This window comes from Mobula hypostoma, chromosome 12, assembly GCF_963921235.1.
Source record: "Mobula hypostoma chromosome 12, sMobHyp1.1, whole genome shotgun sequence".
Classification (NCBI taxonomy): Eukaryota; Metazoa; Chordata; class Chondrichthyes; order Myliobatiformes; family Myliobatidae; genus Mobula; species Mobula hypostoma.
Window position 1 is genome coordinate 16,197,666 of NC_086108.1, and position 21,464 is coordinate 16,219,129.

General features: G+C 45.7%; 1 protein-coding gene across 4 annotated transcripts in view; it reads right to left on the reverse strand.

Moving 5' to 3' along the window:
- LOC134354630 (regulator of G-protein signaling protein-like) overlaps nucleotides 1-20,845 on the reverse strand; it is a 182,983-nt gene extending 162,138 nt beyond the window's left edge. For 2 of the 4 annotated variants that reach the window (XM_063063659.1, XM_063063660.1), the window contains exons 1-4: nucleotides 20,553-20,845; nucleotides 3,049-3,255; nucleotides 2,129-2,202; nucleotides 868-942 (exon numbers count right to left, since the gene is read on the reverse strand). In XM_063063659.1, coding sequence (XP_062919729.1) covers nucleotides 868-942; nucleotides 2,129-2,202; nucleotides 3,049-3,154 — 255 coding nt within the window. In that variant the 5' untranslated portion in view covers nucleotides 3,155-3,255; nucleotides 20,553-20,845. The remainder of the gene's footprint in view (nucleotides 1-867; nucleotides 943-2,128; nucleotides 2,203-3,048; nucleotides 3,256-20,552) is intronic. The other 2 variants (XM_063063661.1, XM_063063662.1) reach the window with 2 other exon arrangements.
- Nucleotides 20,846-21,464: the final 619 nt, after the last annotated feature.

Below are 21,464 nucleotides of genomic sequence, written 5' to 3' on the forward strand. Positions count from 1 at the left end.
GAGAAGATTCCCATTGTTCTCTCACGGCTTCAGTCTCTTTGACTCACCACCATACTTGTAATTTTTCCCACATTTTCATGCCCATTTGTAACTCCAGATGCTCTGGATTGTAATCATTGACTTTATTTCCAGAGTTTGTAAGTGCATGAGCCATGACCAAAAAACAACATGACCAATATCCCAAATCACATTAATTTGTCTGTTGTTACATAGGAAAGGCCAGTTGGTGAAATCATGTGTCCTGCATCTTAACACCATCTGTTGCTTAAGGAATCAGAACCTCCCGTCTCTTCCCAAGGAGCTGTGTGAGAGTTCGGCTCGGGGGCTTTGCCAGCAGGCAGGTGGACAGAAGGATTCTGGTTGGGTTCCACACATTCAGCAGAACACTGATGGTCCCCTGTTCACTGAAAGTGAAGGATACTTCCGCTCCTACCTATGACAAAGCTCCGGGATTGAGTGGTCTCTAATCCAACTACTCATCAGAGTCCAGTCTGCATTTGCAGCTCCAATGCACAGAGAAATCTGCCAAGGCACACTATGAGGCTAGTCCAGCACCAAGCTCCACACTCTTGCACACTCCCACATTATCTTCATGGCAGCCAGGCTGCAGTGGTTTCACTTCTACATTAACTATAGCCTGTGCAATTCAGCTCGGCCCAGGAACCTGGAACTGTTCACCCCTGGACTCTCCAGTTCAACTCGCCAGAGTCAACCTGCCGTCAGCTACTCCTGCCTTTGTGTATCAGAACTGGTGCAGGAACTGAAGGCAGGTCACCACCCCTGTGTGTCTCTGCTCCCAGACTGTGCACAGGCTTCACTGGGAAGGAGTATGTTCCTGGAGCTGTTTGGACACATTGGTGAACTCACCAGGTTGGAAGGCAAGTTGGGCTGAAGCTCCCAAGATTTGTCTTTTAAAACATAGACTGGCGTCTGTCCGAACACCTGAAAACCAAATCACAGCATTGTTACTGTTACGGATACACTCTTTCAATGCCTGGAAAAAGATCTGGTCGTTCAGCCAACCATTGCAAAGGCACACCATTAACAATCAGAGGCAGCATAATGAAATACCACTCACTAGAAAATGTCACATTGTCAGTGAAACACAGGAAAACATCAGAAGCTGCGAATTGAAAATAAACTTTTAACTTGAATTGTCGATATTCCCTTTCCACAGAGGCAAACTGATCTGCTGAGCACTTCCAGCAGGTTTTCTGTTTTTCATTGTAGGCCACATGGTAACGCAAGGGCTGAATAAGGAAATGGTCAATTAGTTCCACAAAAAGCAATGACATAATGAACTAGTCGAAGAGGTATGATTGGAGAATAAACATTGCTCAGGACCCCATGATCTGGAGGTGAGATTATCGAGGATATTTTATAATAAGGTAGAAGCATTTTTGGAAAATCAAGGATTAAAGGCCAGGGGACCTAGCACAGAGAGCAGTTGTGGCCTAAGCATACTCAATGGTGGGGCAGATTTGAGAGAGCTGTTCATATTTTCTTGTGAGACTGGAGTTAACCCCCATGTTCATCACCAAAGAAGTGCTTTAATGCAGAGCAGAGGGGATGAGAGGCACCTCCGCCAGTGTAGCACTCACTCCCTCAATACTGCAACAGAGCGAGATATTGTTGGAACAGCACAACCAAAACACATTACAGCCACTCCCCAGGATATGACAGGGTTCTGTTTCTGAGAAATGTCTGTAACCCAGACTGTTCATCAGTTGGAAATGAACCATAACAGTGGGTGGAGAGGATCTCAGCAGATCTCAGTTGTGGGAAGTGCGGCTGTCAGCTGGTCTCACGGACTCACTGAGTGAGTCAGCCCAGCAGCATCAGCTCTGCTCAACTCCATACAGCCCCAGAATGTTGAAGCTCGGTCGGGTAGAAAGGGGAGAGAGGGCATGTGGAGATGCCCTGTTCCCACCCAGCAAAAAATGCCTGCAGCCCAACACTGGTTGGTGCCCATAAGTTGAACGGTGGTAATCTGGGTGAACATGAACTGCCTGGTGGACGCCTGTCAGAAGCTGTCCAAGTCTCTCTTCACACAGTGAGAGTGCAACCTTGCCCTGTTTTCTGCCCCTTGCCTTGCCCCTGCTAATTGAGAAACAAGATCGTCACTCACCGGTAGGCTGAGGAAGGTGTTTAAGAAATCCACACATATGTTGTTGTTTAACAGCTCAAGAATAGCGCCTGGACCTGAAATAGAAGCATCATGTGAACTGGGACTATCTGAGCTACAGGGGCCTCAATCACCAATACTACCTGAATACTACCAGGATTTCAGGTCAGCCATCAAACACCCCCAGTCCCAAATCTAACTAGAAAACAACCAGAGGCTCCAGAACAGAGACATCACCCAGAAACTTAGGCCAACCTCAAAGTCAAAATTGAGTTTATTGTCATATGCACAAGTAATCTATGTATAGGTGTGATGAAAATCTTACTTGTGGCAGCATCATGGGCACATTGCATCATATAAGCAGCATTCACAAGAAAAACATAAATTATTCACAATTTTTACAAGAGCTCTCTAGACTCTGGGCAGGTCCTGGCAGATTAGAAGACAGCAAATGTCACACCACTTTTTGAAAAAGGATGTAGGCAAAAGACAGGCAACTATAGGCCAACAAGAGGAATTCTGCAGATGCTGGAAATTCAAGCAACACACATCAAAGTAGCTGGTGAACGCAGCAGGCCAGGCAGCATCTCTAGGAAGAGGTACAGTCGACGTTTCAGGCCGAGACCCTTCATCTATAGGCCAGTTAACTTAACATCTGTAGTTGGGAAACTCCTTGAAGCTGTCATCAAGGAAGAAATAGCGAAACATTTAGAAAGGAGTGGTTCCATTAGACAGGTGCAGCATGGATTCAGAAAGGGCAGGCCCTGTTTGACAAACTTACTGGAGTTCTTTGAGGACATAATGAGTGCAGTGGATAGAGAGGAACAGGTGGATGTCATATACTTGGATTTCCAGATAAGGTACCACACGAGACTTATAAATAAGATACGGATGCATGGAGTCAGAGGAAGTGTATTGGTTACCTGATAGAAGGCAGAGAGTTGGTATAAATGGGTGTTTCTCCGGTTGGCAGTCAGTGGTGAGTGGGGTGCCACAGGGGTCGGTGCTGGGCCCGCAGCTGTTTACCATTTATATTCATGATTTGGAAGAGGGGACTGAGTGTAGCGTAGCAAATTTGCTGATGACACTAAACTGAATGGAAAAGCAAATTGTCGGAGGATGTGGAAAGTCTGCAGAGGGATATAGATAGGTTAAGTGAGTGGGCCAAGGTAGGGTAGATGGAGTACAACGTTGGTAAATGTGAGAACATCCACTTTGGAAGGAATAATAGAAGGCAGATTATTATTATTTGAATGGTGAAAGATTGCAGCAAACTGTTGTGCAGAGGGACTTGGGAGTGCTTGTGCATGAATTGCAAAAAGTTGGCTTGCAGGTCCACCAGGTTATTAAGAAGGCAAACAGAATGTTTGCTAGAGGGATTGAACTCAAGAGCAGGGAGGTCATGCTGCAACTATACAGGGTACTGGTGAGGCCGCACCTGGAGTACTGTGTGCAGTTCTGGTCTCCATACTTAGGAAGGATATATTGGCTTTGGAGGCAGTGCAGAGGAGGTTCACCAGGTTGATTCCAGGGATGAAGGGGTTAACCTATGAGGAGAGATTGAGTTGCCTGGGACTATACTCTCTGCAGTCCAGAAGAATGAGAGGAGATCTTATAGAAACATTCAAAATTTTGAAAGGGATAGATAAGATAGAAGTAGGAAAGTTGTTTCCATTGGTAGGTGAGACTAGAACTAGGGGACATTGCCTCAAGATTCAGGGCAGAAGGTTTTGGATGGAGATGAGGAGAAATTGTTTTTCCCAGACAGTGGTGAATCTGTGGAATTCTCTGCCCAGGGAAGCAGTTGAGGCTTCTTCACTAAATATATTTAAGAAACAGTTAGATAAGTTTTTACATAGTAAGGGAATGAAAGGTTATGGGGAAAAGGCAGGTTGATGGAGCTGAGTTTACGGACAGATCAGCCATGATCTTATTGAATGGCGGGGCAGGCTCAATGGGCTGGATGGCTACTCCTGCTCCTATATCTTGTGTTCTTGTGTAACACAATTATAAGAAGCAAAAAGTCTATTATAATACAAAGTGGTCATAATGTTTCCAGATTAGGGATTTTCTGGTTGGTTCAAGAACTAAGGGTTGAAGGGAAGTAGTTGTTATTGAACCTGGTGGTGTGCGACTTCAGGCTTCTGTACCTTCTGCCCTGTGGTAGCTGGGAGAAAATGGCATGTTTTGGATAGTGAGGATCTTTGATGATAAATATTGTCTTCGTTAGGCAATAGTTTATCATTAAATATCCCCAGTACAAAGCCTCATTTTGTACTTCCTGCAATAACAGCACACGAGCTGTGACCCCAAAAAGAGTTCTACAAGAGGACTATTGTCACAGAAAACCAGTGACAGACTGCAACACACTTACTTCAATCTCGCTAACTGCAAGGTTGCACCTTGGCTCCATCAAACATTGCCACTCAGTTATCTTTACTACCAAGGGAAATGTTCAACCCATGGCAACCACACTCCAGAACCCAGGCTGCAGTATACAGATGATGCTTGTATCTGTCCACTCACACAAGTCAAACTCCAAGCCATTGATGGTTGAAATGTATGAGAGAACAGACCCTCCATAGGAGAACAAGACAAGGTCCTCCACAACCTGCACCACATAGCCCTCTGACAAAGTTTCACAGTTTAACCCTGGATAACACAGACCACTTCCCACATCTCAGGAGCCAATTCTCAGTAAATGCAGGCATCAGTTATGACATTTCCCTGTTGCCTTTAATGCATCAATGTAGCTTTTGATGAAAAGAGTGCCCATTGTACAAGATCCCAGACTTGGTATTAAATCTAAGTCTGTGGGAGGTAATGATCATTGTCCTCTGAGACAAGGACTATTTACAGCGAGCATCTCAAGGCATCACATAAATGCCACCAACATTACTTGGCAAAATCAACTAAATTCAACAGAAGAACAAATCAACATCAGTGCCCGCCCCTCCACCTATATTCAGGCCCAGTTAGATATGTTGGCTGGCCTCGTCATTTGCATTCTTGACACCAGACTCTTCAGACAGAAACGCTATTCCATTGGGATTCAGCCCAAAACATCAACAAGTGATGTTGTTGCAGAGCAATCTGGAGTGTGCTGAAGGAAGGAAAATGAAGTTTAATTCAGATAATACAGAGAAATTTTACAAGGATTTTGCCAAGACTGGAGGACCTGAGTCATAAAGAAAAACTTGACAGGTTAGGATTTATTCCTTAGAATGTAGAAGGTTGGGGGGGATTTGACAGAGGTACACAAAATTATGAGGGGTATAGATAGGATAAAAGCAAGTAGGTTTTTTCACTGAGAGGTCATGGGTTAAGGGTGAAAGGTGAAAAGTTTAAAGGGAACATGAGGGGCAATTTCTTCATTTGGAGGATCAAGAGAAGTGAGGAACGAGCTGCCAGCACAAATGATGGATACGATTTTGATTTGAATGGTTAAGTGAAATTTGGATAGGTACATGGATGGGAGGGATATGGAGGGCTATGGTCTGGTCCAGGTCGATGAGAATAGGCAGGCCAAATTTCTGTGCCATACTTTCATGACCTCTATGGCTCTAAGTGTGAGGTATTGCATTGCAGAAAGACAAATCAGGATAGGACAGTCACAGTCAATGGTAGGGCCCTGGGCAGTGTTAACAGAGGGAGAGGGAGTTCCCTGAAAGTAGTGTTGCAGGCAGACAGGGCGGTTCCATCAGTCAGGGCATTATGTATAGATGTCGGGAGGTTATGTTGCAGGCAGACAGGGTGGTGAAGAAGGGTTCCACCAGTCAGGGCATTATGTATAGATGTCGGGAGGTTATGTTGCAATTGTACAAGACAGTCAGGTTGCACTTGGAATATTGAGTTCAGTTTTGTTCAGCCTGATATAGGAAAGTTGTCATTAAGTTGGAAGGAATGCAGGAGAGACTTACAAGGATATTATGCATTTTGAGGGATTTAGTTACAGAGAGAGGTTGATCATGATGGGACTGTTTTCATTGGAGTGTAGGAGCAAAGGTAGATAAAATCATGAGGGAGTTTGCTAGGGTCAATGTGCACTGCCTTTTACCCAGGCTTAGGAAATCAAGAACTAAAATGCCTAGGTTTAAGTTCAGAGTGGAGAGATTTAATAGGAACCTAAGAGCCAATGTCTTCAAACAGATAGTGGTCAATAGATACAGGTACCTTGATAACATTTAAACGTTGTATGTACAGGTACATGGATAGGAAAGATTTAGAGGGGTGGGCCAAACATGGGCACATGGGACTAGCTCAGATGGCCACTTTGGTCTGCATGGACCAGATGCGCTGAAGGGACCATTTCAGTGCTGTATGACTCCATCTAATTCACACCCTCCCCCAACCCACAGACGCTGCTCAACCCACTGAGTTCCTTCAGAAGATTCCAGGATCGGTAGTCCCTTATGATTCTGTAGCACCCCTGGCCACCCTCAGGGTCGCTCGACTCTCTGTCGTCCAGGGAAACAGCCCTCGGCCCCGCCAATCTGGGTAATTAGTTTGTGTGAATGCTGTGTGATGTACCCCACCCCGCCCAAATAACAGACAATACACCAGATACGATTAAATGATTTACAGTTTGTAGATATTACGGGAACTATATAATTAATAGAGAATAAAATATAAAAGGAAAATAAAAGGCCACACTTATCAAAGTTCAATCTCTTCGTGCACAAAAAAGTTGGAGCTCAGGACCCTTCTTCTTCACCCTGCGACCCCTCGGACCACCTCAACCGGCCACCTGGGACCAACAACGGTGGTCGACCAGACGTTCCACACGAGTCCGTCTCCGTCTCCTCGCCGAACGCCCTCCTCGGGGTCCGACCCCGTTAGCGGACATCACAGCACCTGGTCCATCCTCTGTCTCTCTCTCCCGCCTTCTGCCCCAAATCCCCGTGCATACAAGATCTTACAGATACACCAAAAACATAACAACTATCCCAATTGATTCATAACATCTTCTTATCAGTAACGTGATTCAACAAACTGCTAGCGGGAGGACTTTCTCAGCATTTAACATAACAAAGAAGCATTCCCAAGTATAACATAACAAAGAAGCCATTTTAATTAGCCTACGCAGTAACATAAGAGACGAAACCCCCTTAGACTCTCCCCCCACCAAATAAAGTCACGTCCTCATGACTTCTAAATAACTCGCCAATCAGTCCTGCAGACACACAACACACACATACACAGATACACACAGTGACAGTGCTCCCCAAACAGTGGACCTCACACCCTCTCACGCGTGCTACATAGGCGAACCTATCTGGGAGCTTCTTAACCCTCCGAGACCTCCATACCCCCTCACCTAAACCCAAAAGGCTCAGACACTACCAGGGATACCTCGGGCCTGTTTGCCAACTCCTCTCTCACTTATGCCACCATTACAGCTCGAAGCCCCCTGTCCCGTGTCCGGGATCCCGCTACTTTTCCTTCCTGATCCTGCCACAACTCAGACTGCCCACAGCTAGCTCTCCCCACTACACCTGACTCAGTGGGAGAAGGGCCAAAGGTCTCTTCCTCAATCACAGGAAAGTTAGCGAAAGGCAGTGTGTACCACATGTGCAGCACATCATCCTTCGAATCCATATTCTTCCTCATTCCCTCGATCGGTAGCTGCTGTTCGAGTTTCTCCAAACTGAAACATTTAGCCAGGGCTACCCCTACAGCCTCATGCAGTCGAGACGTCAGCTTCTTCGGGAACTCCTTCAACTCTCACCACAGCCTCACAGTTCTGACTCAGGGTTCTTGGCCATCTCCATCTGGGACGTAGTTACCCCACCAGCTTCTTCCTCCCTGACCTGAGAAGCAGCAGTTAAAGAATGTTCAGCCTCCAGTTTTTCCTTCCTGATGACGCCTTCCAGGTCAACTTTCAGTTTTTCCACTTCATTTAAACTCGCGATAGACATCTTCAAGTTCCTTTCAAGCATCCGCCTCCCTTTTCTGAGATCTGCCCTCCATTTCTTCACCTCCTCGGGAGTGTAGTCAAACTCCCCTCCCTGGGCTCTCGGTTTTCTGTTGGCCTTAGTCAGAACACTTCCTTGATCTTCCCCAACTTGTAAGTCTTCCAATCTTTTCTGAATCGATGTCTTGAGTTTCTGCTGATCCCTTGGAAGGTGGGTCATTGTTTCTTCTCGCTGGATTAATTCATCAGTACATGACCGCAGTGTCGGCTCGGAATTCTGTTGCTCCTTCTCCACGTTGACGAGCGTGAATTCCAAGTCTGCAATGGTTGTCCCACAAGTGCGGCACTCAGTCTGCAGCCAGCATTTCTGAGCACTCAGTTCAGCGGTGCAAATCCCCTCTCTCCCCTGTGTCTCATTCAGATGGATGGGTTTCCATCCCCAGGTCCACCACCGTCTGTTCCAACACCAGGAAGTTCAACTGGTATGTCAGGTCATTTTTCTCACATTGTACCAAACTCCTCTGGTCAAAAACTCCTCCACATTTGACACTTCGCTTATGTCGTCCAGGCTCAGCCACTTACCTCGCTTCATAGTCCCCCCAGGCGAATCCAAGCTCTAGGCGGTCATCCACATACGTCAAAACTCCACACACCTTCACTTCCCCCATGGTCTTCCTCATGCCCCGTGGGAAGGATGCAGGGGCTCCGGATATGCCCTTGGGCATCTTTTCGGATCGGAAGAATCCTAGGGAACTAATAACGGCCATCTTCGGCTCGACAGCCGCACTCCTCGGGATCTGGCAATGTCCACTCCTCAGATCCAGCACATTAAACTACATCGCATAATCCGCACACATGCTGCCTCCCTCTTCCATGGCGGCCAGGGTCCAGTTGCCGCAACCTCTCTCTCACTGAGGTGTCTTCAGCGGTCAACTCCCCTCCCTCGTGGTAGTTTGGAGCATTTACTAAGAGGGTCTACTTTCCCCAAGCCGTACCACCGCTGGGTCTCGCTTTAATTCGGTACCGGCTCAAGGCTGCTACGCACTTCCTCAGAAGCAGCTCGACACACTGGGTGCCCAGACAATGCCCCCATGAACTCCAGGGTCATCGTCTTCTGAATAACTACTGGCACTGGTATCCAAAATCTCCGGTGCCCTTGCGGTTGTCAAGGGTAAATGCTTCAGACACTGGTTGTAAAACGAACTGTACAACAACTTGACCTGCGCCCCGGGGTTGAGAATGGCTTTAGCATCACTTCCCTCTATCCATAACGACAGCCTAGGGCGTGGTCCCTCTAAGCCTTCAGGAATAGGGTCTTTTCCTTGTGGAAGTTCATTGGTACATTGCTAGGAACGTGCTTCCCCAGAGACCCCAAGCCGTTTCCCCACTGGGCCTCCACTAAGTTTCCCAACACCTCTCTGGTCAGCTGAACAACTGAAGGAGGGGCTGATCCCCTGAAATGATCCCCATGGCACTGCAAGCAATTTAGCCACCCTCCTAGCCAGAGAAGACACACTGAAAACTTTCCCCCCTCTTTCAAATAACTGACAGCTGTCACTACTGTGTAAGTGAACCTGACAGCTCTAACACCGTCACCAGCCCGCCTACTTAAACTTTCAACCAATCCCTGTCGCTCTCCCTCAACCGAGCACTGCCACTAATCTAGCAACTGAGAGATCCGCTCCGCCCATGTCTCGCACACCTCCGCCCCTCTTGGGGTGGACACTATCTCAAGCACCAGGTGGAGCCTGCCAGAGCTAGAACATTTATTCGCAGACACTACCTCCAAATTAGACCACTTTTTCCTCTCTCTCCCAACAGCATGGACAGCCCTGAGTGCCACGTCCAACTCATCAATGCCAGCCTGAACTTGAACAAAGATTGCACCTACCATGTATACAGCAATAACCAGCAAATAACCCACAGAGACACACATTACAGATTTAAACAGGGCATCCACACAGCATACCAGTAGACCCAATCCCGGATGAGCCCCCACAATGTAGCCCCCCCCCCTCCCGGCCACCCTCAGGGTCGCTCGGCTCGCTGTCGTCTAGGGAAACAGCCCTCGGCCTCGCCAAACTGGGTAATAGTTTGTATGGATGCAGTGTAATGTACCCCACCCCACCCAAATAACAGACAATACACCAGTTACGATTAAATGATTTACAGTTTATAGATATTACTGGAACTATATAATTAATAGAGAATAAAATATAAAAGGAAAATAAAAGGCGCCACACTTATCAAAGTTCAATCTCTTCGTGCACAAAAAAGTTGGAGCTCAAGACCCTTCTTCTTCACCCTGCGACCCCTCGGATCAGCTCGACCGGCCGCCTGGGACCAACAACGGTGGTCGACCAGATGCTCCACACAAGTCCGTCTCCGTCTCCTCGCCGAACGCCCTCCTTGGGGTCCGACCCCGTTAGCGGACATCACAGCACCTGGTCCATCCTCTGTCTCTCTCTCCCGCCTTCTGCCCCAAAACCCCGCGCATATAATATCTTACAGATATACCAAAAACATAACAACTATCCCAATTGGTTCATAACATCTTCTTATCAGTAACGTGATTCAACAAACTGCTAGCGGGAGGACTTTCTCAGCATTTAACATAACAAAGAAGCATTCCCAAGTATAACATAACAAAGAAGCCATTTTAATTAGCCTACGCAGTAACATAAGAGACGAAACCCCCTTACAATTCTATTTAACGCTCTGCCAAGGGATGCGATTTGCAGATTGACAGAAAAAAAATACAGTTTCAAAGATGGGCTCAAACTCTCTGTAAAGAAATGCAGCATCCTGCATGACTCCCGGGAATCTGTGGCCTCTGAAGGTGCAAAGTCAAGAAGGAGCACTGGGATGATGTTGAGAACTTCAGGTCCACGTACCAGGAGAACATAGAGGCCCGTGCAAATGGCGGAAGGAGCACACCACCTTATATTCTGTACATCCACCACATAACCAGCTTTTGCCTCGTCTGTGGATGTATCTTTGGTTCCCACATTGACCACAGCAGTCACCTCAGAACTAGAGAGGAAATGAGACATCCTCAATCTCAAGGATCACCTGGGACAGCAGAGCTGCAGAGATAGACTGCAGACAAAGCCAGTGGTCCACTTGATGTCAGAAATTATATGCACCAAGAGGCTTTAATAAGCATACTTATCCCAGGTTTATTGATTGGAAACACCACACTATAGGAAGAATATCAACAAGTAGAGAGGGTGCAGAAAGCTTCACAAGGATGCTGGAGGGCTTCACTTATAAAGAGAGGCTGAGAATGCGTTCCCTGGGATAAAGGAGGCTGAGGGGTGATCTTATCGAGGTTTATTAAACCATGAGGTGCTTAAAAAAAGTGGGTGGATGGCATGGGTGAGTTGGGCCAAAGGATTAGAATGGACGAGTTGGGCCAAAGGGCTGTTTCCATGCTGTATAACTCCATGTGCTGAAGTTAAATCCAAAGCTCCCTGGAACATGATGAGACTCTTTGGCTCTCTCCCACTCACATCGACTTGAATCCAAGCCCCCAGTTCGCTATGGAAACTTGAGTCTACCTGAATCTTTCTGACTGAAACATACCGCCTTATACTGCGAACCCGCAGATCACTTGCAGTACTTCCTGCGTTACCTGTGACACCCGCAATGCAAGTTACTGTGTGGCCTCCCGCAAGACCCGCCCTCCCTCATCAACTGCAAGTGAAAAGGAACAGAGGCGTTGATGGCTAACCACAAACTTGTTTCTCTGGCGGCTGTGCTAAATGATGGTAAAAATAGCATTTCTCGTGCAACAAGTGGTCTGTTTAAACTGCAACTCCGAATAATAATACGACCCAAGTTTGTGGCGGTTGTGCTAGCAGCGTGGCGAAGCTGTGTCATTCGAGAGAGAAGGGTTCTATAGAGACTTTACCCGAATCACTCATCTTTGGTTGAAGATATTTGTGACCGGTTCCACCGACGGGTCTCTGCAGCGTGGCGCCAGGACCAGAGAGATATTTCCTTACGTGTCAGTGTCCGGGATTGTGACGCTGTTTAATTCAACACTCGGTTCATTTGGGAAGATGAGACTAAAACTGTAGGTGGCTAACTGCGAACTAGGATCTTGTTAATTCCTACTCTAGAGGGCTGTTACTGTTGCAATAGTAAAACGCTGGAAGAACTCAGCAGGCCAGGCAGCATCAATGGAGAGGACTTGACGTCCCCAGGCTAGATTCTTCATCAGAACAGGGTGATTCTTGATCTGGATTGTTACTGCTCCCGGGTTAACATACCTCGATAATCCTCTGCGTGGGATGGTGATTTTATCGGAGAAGGGACGCAATTGGTTAAAACGTATGAAGTTTGTTGAAGATTTCGAGAACAAAACTTGCATTCCATTCCCCCGACTGGATCCCATGGCGAACCAATGCATTCTTTGGTCTTTTTTTAAAAAATGAATTGTGCTTTGAATACTTGTATACAGTAATGTAATGAGATAATCTTACAAACTGGTGCGTGCTCAAGAAATTCCCACAAACGACAGTCTGGAGTTTTTCCTGGATTTATTTGGCGATATTGGGCAGGATCGCGGAGTAACTCGCTGCTCCAACTAGTGCAGAGATTGGAGTTAAACCCACACGAGGTGGCTGGTGATAGTTTCCGACCACCATGTAGTTGACTGGGTTTTGGATTCCAGGATATTGAAAAGAATCGACAGAAGAATCCGCAACTTCTTCTAAAAAGACTGCTAACGTTGAAAGTTCGATACAAAATAAAGAATGCTGAAGCGACACACACAAAATGCTGGGGGAGCTCAGTAGGTCAGGCAGCATCTATGGAAACGATGTTTCTGTCGGAGACCGTGCCTCAGATCTGGAAAGGATTTTGAGTGTGTCGCTCTGGATTTTCATTACAGTACTTGTAGAATCTCTTGTGTTAAAAAATGCTGGAAATACCCATCAGGTCTGTGGAGAGAGAAATGTTTCAGGTGGAAGACCTTTCTGCAGAATCCTTCCCCATTAATCTGAAACATTCACTGTGTTTCTCTCTCCTCAGATGTTGCTCAGAAATAGCCTGGGACTATTTCCAACATTCTCTATTTTATTTCCATAATTTTCTCTGTTCGTCGGAAAGAATCAGAATATCTCCAACCAGCTTTTTCTTGTGCGTTTGGAGTGTTGAACTCTAGGTGGGAAATTGCTGCAGTCCATTGGGTGAGATTTTCTTTTGATAGATAGATAGATAGATATACTTCATTGATCCCGAGGGACATTGCGTTTCGTTACAGCCGCACCAACCAAGAATAGAGCATAAATATAGCAATACAAAAACCACAAACAATCAAACAACAAAATGCAAACTATGCCAGATGGAAAATAAGTCCAGGACCAGCCTATCGGCTCAGGGTGTCTGACCCTCCACGGGAGGAGCTGCAAGTTCGATGGCCACAGGCAGGAATGACCTCCCGTGCCGGCCAGTGTTGTATCTCGGTGGACTGTGGCCGAAGTCCAACAGCAAAAAGTTCAATATCCGGTCTACAAACACGTTCCTCGATCGTAATATGACCCGGATTGCACCATCTGTTGTTAACCATCTTTGCAAGTAAAGGGCAATTTGGCCAATGCAATTTAAAGGTGCAATTTCAGGAGTTCAGGGGCAAAATGTCCCATGGGGTGAAGGGCAATGCTTAGGCAGCTTACATCAGATGTAGGTCATTGGGATCAAGACAGAATAGAATAGAAAACCTACAGCACAATACAGGCCCTTCAGCCCACAATGCTGTGTCGAACATGTCCCATTGAGTCTATGCCACCATTCCATCATGACTGATCCCAGATGCCACTCAATCCAATACATCTTACTTCTCTCCATATCCTGATCAGGAAACGATCAACTTCTGCCTTAAATGTATGTACGGACTGGGCCTCCACAGCGGTCTGTGCTACAGCATTCCACAGATTTACTACTCTGGCTAAAAAAAATTCCTCCTTACCTCTGTTCTATAGCATGGTCCCTCAGTTCTGAGGCTGTGCCATCCAGTTCTGAATACCTCCACCACAGGAAATAGCCTCTCCACATCCACCCTATCTAGTCCTTTCAACATTCAGTAGGTTTCAATGAGATGCTCATGCACTCTTCTAAACTCCAGTGCGTCCCAAAGCTGCCAAATGCTCCTCATGTTACCCGTGCATTTCCGGAATCATCCATGTGAACCTCCTCTGGACTCTCTCCAATGACAACACATTCTTTCTGAGATAGGGGGCCCAAAACCTTTGACAATACTGTGGCCTGACTAGTCTCTTATAAAGGCCTAGCATTATCTCCTTGCTTTTATATTTTATTCCCTTTGAAATAAATGCCAACATTGCATTTGCCTTCTTTACCACAGACTAAACCTGTAAATTGACCTTCTAGGAATCTTGCACAAGGATTCCCAAATCCCTCTGCACCTCTGATATTTGAATTTTCTCTCCATTTAGATAACAGTCCACACTATTGTTCCTTTTACCAAAATGCATGATCATACATTTCCCAACACTGTATTCCACCTGCCACTTTTTCACCCAATCTTCCCATTTGTCTAAGTCCTGCTGCAATCGCGTTGCTTCCTCAGCACTACCTATCCCTCCACCTATTTTTGTATCATCCACAAATTTTGCCACAAAGCCATCAATTCCATTTTCCAAGTCATTGACAAACAATGTGAAAACCAATACTGAACCTTGAGAAACACCAATAGTCACCGGCAGCCAACATTTATTCCCACTTGCTGCCTCCTGCCCGCCAGCCATTCATTCCACTATCCATACCAGTATCTTCCTGTAACACCACAGGATTTTATCTTGTTAAGCAGCCTCATGTGAAGTACCTTATCAAATGCCTTCTGAAAATCCAAGTAAATTACATCTACTGCTTGTCCTTTGTCCACCCTGCTTGTTACTTCCTCAAAGAACTCGAACAAATTTGGCAGGCAAGATTTACCTTTACAGAAACCATGCTGACTTCTTACTTTATCATTAGACTCCAAGTACTCTGAAACATCATCCTTAGTAACAGATTCTAACACATTCCCAACCACTGAGGTTAGGCTAACTGGCTTATAATTTCCTTTCTTTTGCCTTCCTCTCTTCTTAAATATGACATTTGCAATCTTCCAGTCCTCTGGGGCCATGCCAGAATCAAGTGATTCTTGAAAGATCATGACCAATGCATCTCTTCAGCAAACTCTCCTGGTTCTTTGGGATTTAGTCCATCTGATCCAGGTGACTTATGCACCTTAAGACCTTTGAGTTTGCCTAGCACTTTTTCCTTTGTAATAGCAATGGCACTCACTCCTGCTCCCTGACACTCATGGACCTCTGGCTCACTGCTCATGTCTTCCACATTGAAGACTGATGCAAAGTACCTATTAAATTAATTTGACATTTCTTTGTAGCCCTACTCCTACCTCACCAGCATCATTTTCCAATGATCCAATATCAACTCTCGCCTCCCTTTTACTCTTCATATAACTGAAAAATCTTTTGGTATCCTGCTTTATACTATTCACTGGTCTGCCTTCATAGTTCATCTTTTCCCTTCTTATAGATTTTTTAGTTGCCTTTTGCTGGATTTTAAAAATTTCCTTATCATCCAACTTCCCACTCACTTTTGCTACCTTATATGCTTTTTCCTTGACTTTTATGCAGTCCTTAACTTCCTTTGTCAGCTACAGTTGCCTGGCCCTGCCATTTGAGAACTTCTTCCTCTGTGGAATATATCTATCCTGCACTTTGTTAACTATTTCCAGAAACTTCAGCCATCTCTGCTCTGCTGTCATCCCCAACCTGCCATCATCCCCACCAGTATCCTCCTCCAATCCACCTGGGCAAGCTCCTCTCTCATGCCTCTGTAATTCCCTTTATTCTATTGTGATCTGACTTATGTTTCTCCCTCTCAAATTGCAGTATGAATTCAATCATATTATGAAAACTGCCTCCTGAGGGTTCCTTTACATTAAGCTCCCTGATAAGATCTGGGTTATTACACAACAGCCAATCTAAGATACTCTTTCCCCAAGCAGGCTCAAACATAAGGTGCTCTGAAAAGCCATCTCGTAGGTATTCAACAAATTCCTTCTCCTGCGATCTGACACCAACCTGATTTTCCCAATCCCCTTGCATATTGAAGTCCCCCATTACCATTGTGTAATTACCCTTATCACATGCCCTTTCCAGCTCCCTTTGCAATCGTAACCCCACATCCTGACCACAATTTGCGACCTCTTTCTAAAGATGTAATTCCATCTCTTACCAACAAAGCCACACCATCACCAATGCCTTCCTGCATACAAAGTTTATCCTTTGCTGTTAAGCTCCCAGCTGTGGCCTTCCTTCAGCCACAAGTCAGTGATGCCCACAACATCATACTGACTGATTTCTAATCGCTCCACGAGTTTGTCCATCTTATTCCAAATACTATGAGTATTTAAATAAGGCACCTTTGGTCTGCATTCTTCGTGCTTTTGAATTTTGCCTCTGTGTTACAATTTAACTCTTTGCTCTGTCTGCATTTGTACCCAATCATTGGCTTGTCCATCCTTATATTCATGTTACATCCATCATGTACTTGTAAACCAGCTGGCTCATCCTCAGTTCTATCATTCTGGTTCCCACCCCCCTGCCATATTAGTTTAAATCACCCTCAACAGCTCTAATAAATCTGCCTGCAAGAATATTAGTCACCCTGCCCCAGAAGAGGTCCGAATTGTCCAGAAATCTGAATCCCTGCCCCCCACTCCAATTCTTCAGCCATGCATTTACCTGCCACTTCATTCTATTCCTATCCTCACTGTTGCATGGCACAGGCAGCAATCCCAAGATTACTACCCTGTATCAGTGAATGGCACCTTGGGTGGCCCCCTAGCCCACAGGATGGTATAATAATGCCCCTCAAAATATATAAAACAAACCTGAAGTTGCTGCTTGGCATCATCATCCCACTCCAGCTGCATAAGCAGATGACACTGAAGCTGAGAAAAGGTGCTCATAACCCTGCGGAGGTGCCCCGTACAGTTTTGGGGTTATTATGATCTCAGGTCGATTCGGGAGTACAGGTGGGACATCTGAAGTATTAGCATCTGCACGGGGGCCAACAGTGGCTCCACCTGCATAAAGATCTGCCCCACCCTTAACCCATGACTCAGGGCCAACTACTGGGGGAAAGGCTATCATAGATTGGGTGTCGTGTAATAATTCAGGTTTTATTAGTTGGCTGAACGTAAAGGAACCTTTAGGAGGCAGTGATCATAATATGATTGAATTCATACTGCAATTTGAGAGGGAGAAACATATGTTACATGTATCAGTATCGCAATGGCCTAAAGGGAATTACAGAAGCATGAGAGCTGCTTGCCGAGGTGGATTGGAGGAGGATACTGGCAGAGATGACGGCAGGACAGTGGTGGCTGAAGTTTCTGGGAATAGTTCACAAGGCGCAGGGTAGAAATGTCCCACAGAAGTAGTTGTTTTCAAATGGCAGGGCTAGGCAACTGTTGCTGACAAAGGAATTAATAACTGCATAAGAACCAAGGAAAGGGCATATAAGGTCGCAAAAGTGAGTGGGAAGTTGGATAATTGGGAAGCTTTTAAAATCCAACAAAAGGCAATTAAAAAGCTATAAGAAGGGAAAAGATGAAATATGAGGACAAACTAGCCGATAATATAAAACAGGATACTAAGTTTTTTCAGTTATATAAAAAAAACAAAGGGGAGGTGAGATTAATATTGGACCACTGGAAAATGATGCTGGTGAGGTAGGAATGGGGCCAAAGAAATGGCAGAACTTGATGGGTACTTTGCATCGGTCTTCACTGTGGAAGACACTAGCAGTGTGCCTGAGGTCCATGAGTATCAGGGAGCAGGAATGAGTGCTATTACAAAGGAAAAAGTGCTAGGTAAACTGGGAGGTCTTTTGGTGAATAAGTCACCTGGGCCAGATGGACTACATCCCACATTCCTGAGAGAGGTTGCTGAAGAGTTAATGGATGCATTAGTCATGATCGTTCAAGAAGCACTTGATTCTGGCATGGCCCTGGAGGACTGGAAAACTCCAAATGTCACTCCACTCTTTAAGGAGGGTGGAAGGCAAAAGAGAGGAAATTATAGGCCAGTTATCCTAACCTCAGTGGTCGGGAAAGTGTTGAAGTCTATTATTAAGGATGAGATTTTGGGGTAATGGAGACTAATGATAAAATAAGTCAAAATCAGCATGGTTTCTGTGAAGAGACACCTTGCCTGACAAATCTGTTAGAATTCTTCAGGGAAGTAAGAAGCAGGATGGTCAAAGGAGAGGTAGTGGATGTCACTTACTGGGATTTTCAAAAGGCATTTGATAAGGTGACTCACATCATGCTGCCTAACAAGATAAAATCCAATGGTCTTACAGGAGATATATGGCATGGATAGAGGAATGGCTGACAGGCAGGAGGCAGCGAGTGGGAATAGATAAAAGGGCCCTTTTCTGGTTGGCTGCCAGTGACTAGTGGTGTTCCTCACGTGTCAGTATTAGGACTGCTACTTTTCTCATTGTTTGTCATTGATTTAGATAATGGAATTGATGGCTTTGTGGCAGTTTGTGGATGATACAAAGATAGGTGGAGGGGTAGGTAGTGCTGAGGAAGCAATGCAATTGCAGCAGGACTTAGTCAAATATATCAGAATTACAGTGGAGTAAAGGGAATTACAGGAGCATGAGAGAGGAGCTGGCCAAAGTTGATTGGAAGGGGGCACGAGCAGGGATGACAACAGAACAGCAATGGCTGGAGTTTCTAGGAGCAATTCGAAAGGTGCAGGATAAATACATCTCAAAGATGAAGTAGTATTTTAAAGGGAGAATGAGGCAATCGTGGCTGACAAGGGAAGTCAAAGACAGCATAAAAGCAAAGGAGAGGGCATATAATATAGCAAAAATTAGTGGCTTTTAGAGGATTGGGAAGCTTTTAAAATCCAACAGAAGACAACTACAAAACCATAAGGAGAAAAAAGATGAAATATGAATGTAAGCTAGCCAATTATATAAAAGAGAGTACCAAAAGCTTTTTCAAATATATAAAGAGTAAAAGAGAGGTGAGATAGATATTAGGCTGCTGGAAAATAACGCTGGAGAGGTAGTAATGGGAGACATAGAAATGGAGGATGAGGATAAGTATTTTGCATCAATCTTCACTGTGGAAGACACTAACAGTATGCCAGAAACTTGAGAGTATTGGGGGCAAAAGTGTGTGATGATGTGGTTACTAAGGAGGAGCTGCTAGGAAGCTTACAGATCTGAAGGTAGCTAAGTCACTCGGACCAGATGGACTGCACTCCAGGGTTCTGAAAGAGGTGGCTAAAGAGATTGAGGTAATAATCTTTCAAGAACTACTAGATAAAGAATGGGAACAAAGGGAGTCTTTTCTGGTTGGCTGCCAGTCACCAATGGTGTTTTGTAAGGATCGGTATTGGGACCACTTCTTTTCATGTTATATGAAGAAATGATGTTAGTACTCCAGTTAACCTGACCAGTGGTTGGGAAGGTGTTGGAGTCCATTATTAAGGATAAAATTATGATGGGTATAGATAGAGTGAATTCAAGCAGACTTTTTCCACTGAGGCAAGGGGAGGAAAAAACCAGAGGACATGGGTTAAGGGTGAGGGGGGAAAAGTTTAAAGGGAACATTAGGGGGGTCTTCTTCACACAGAGAGTGGTGGGAGTATGGAATGAGCTGCCAGACGAGGTGGTAAATGCAGGTTCTTTTTTTAACATTTAAGAATAAATTGGACAGATACATGGATGGGAGGTGTATGGAGGGATATGGTCCATGTGCAGGTCAGTGGGACTAGGCAGAAAATGGTTCGGCACAGCCAAGAAGGGCCAAAAGGCCTGTTTCTGTGCTGTAGTTTCTATGGTTCTAAGCTTTTAGGGTACTTCGAAGCACATGATAAATCAGGCCAAAGTCAACATGATTTCCTTAAGGGGAAATCTTGCCTGACAAATCTTTTGGAATTCTTTGAGAAAATTATAACCAGGATAGACAAAGTGGATGTTGTTCACTTGAATTTTCAGAAGGCCTTTGACAAGGTGCCACACGAGGCTGCTGAACAAGATAACAGCCAGTGTTTATAGGAAAGATACTAGCATGGATAGAAGATTGGCTGTCTGGCAGAAGGCAAAGAATGGGAACAAAGGGAGTCTTTTCTGGTTGACTGCCAGTGACCAATGGTGTTTTGTAAGGATCGGTATTGGGACCACTTCTTTTCATGTTATATGTTACTTCATGTTTATGTAACGTTCAGTTATATTGGCTCGTGTATGTCTAGGGGAAATCCAGCCCAGCACCGGCCTCAACACTCCCCACAGGGTCGGTTGCCGCCCGAATCAATCACAAACATCAATCATCAGCCAGCACACCCAGTAAATTTTAACAAATACACTTTATAGATATTACTAATTCTATGACATTAATATACATTTGATACAGAGAGGAAAGTAATGGAAAAAAAAGGCGCCAACACTTATCAAAGTCCAAGTTCTTTGCGCGCTACGTTGGAGTTCAATTCGACTTCAGACGACCACCCGAATTCCGTCGACTCAGGGCTCGGGACCACCCTGAGTGATCGACCGGAGCCTCTCCACACGTCCGCGGTCCTCCTCGTCTCTCCTCCAACTCCCCGCCAAAACTCAGTCCACAGTCATATCATACAGCATGGTATCCGAAAACAAAACCATACATAACCACCCATTGGCTAATAGAACCCTGTTATCTCATTTTAAAGTAAAACAAAGTGTTAGCGCAAACTCTCTTCAGCGTTAAAGCACAACAAAGCCGCATTCCCCAGATTAACATAACAAAGTCGCCATTTTAAATGTAACAAAAGAAAGACCCCGTACACTCTCCCCCCCCACCTCAAAAAGTCATGCCCTCATGACGTTAACAGAGTTCACCAGGGCTCATTGTAAAACACAAAACCCAACCCAGGTGCATAAAGCAGTGACATAACTTTGCAGGGCAGTAGAGATCACACCCTGCTCTCCCGGCGCTATATAAGTGAGTCTTTCCGGGGGATGCCTACTCCTCTGAGGCCTCTGTACTTCCTCTGCTGACTCTCCCTGTTCAGACACCCCAGTTGACCCCTCGGGCCTATCTGACGGACCTTCCCCTTCACCGGGATCCCTCTGCCCCGGTGAGCCCTCTGGCTCGGGTTCTGCCTCCACCCTCTCCTCCCCCAATCCCGGCTGTAATACAGGCGGCTCTGCAACACCCTCCCCCAATCCCGGCTGTAATACAGGCGGCTCTGCAACTCCCTCCCCCAATCCCGGCTGGAATACAGGCGGCTCTGCAACACCCTCCCTCGGTTCCCCTGACTCAGTGATGGAAGGGCCAAGAGTCTCTTCTCCCGGCACTGGGGAATCAGCGAATGGAAG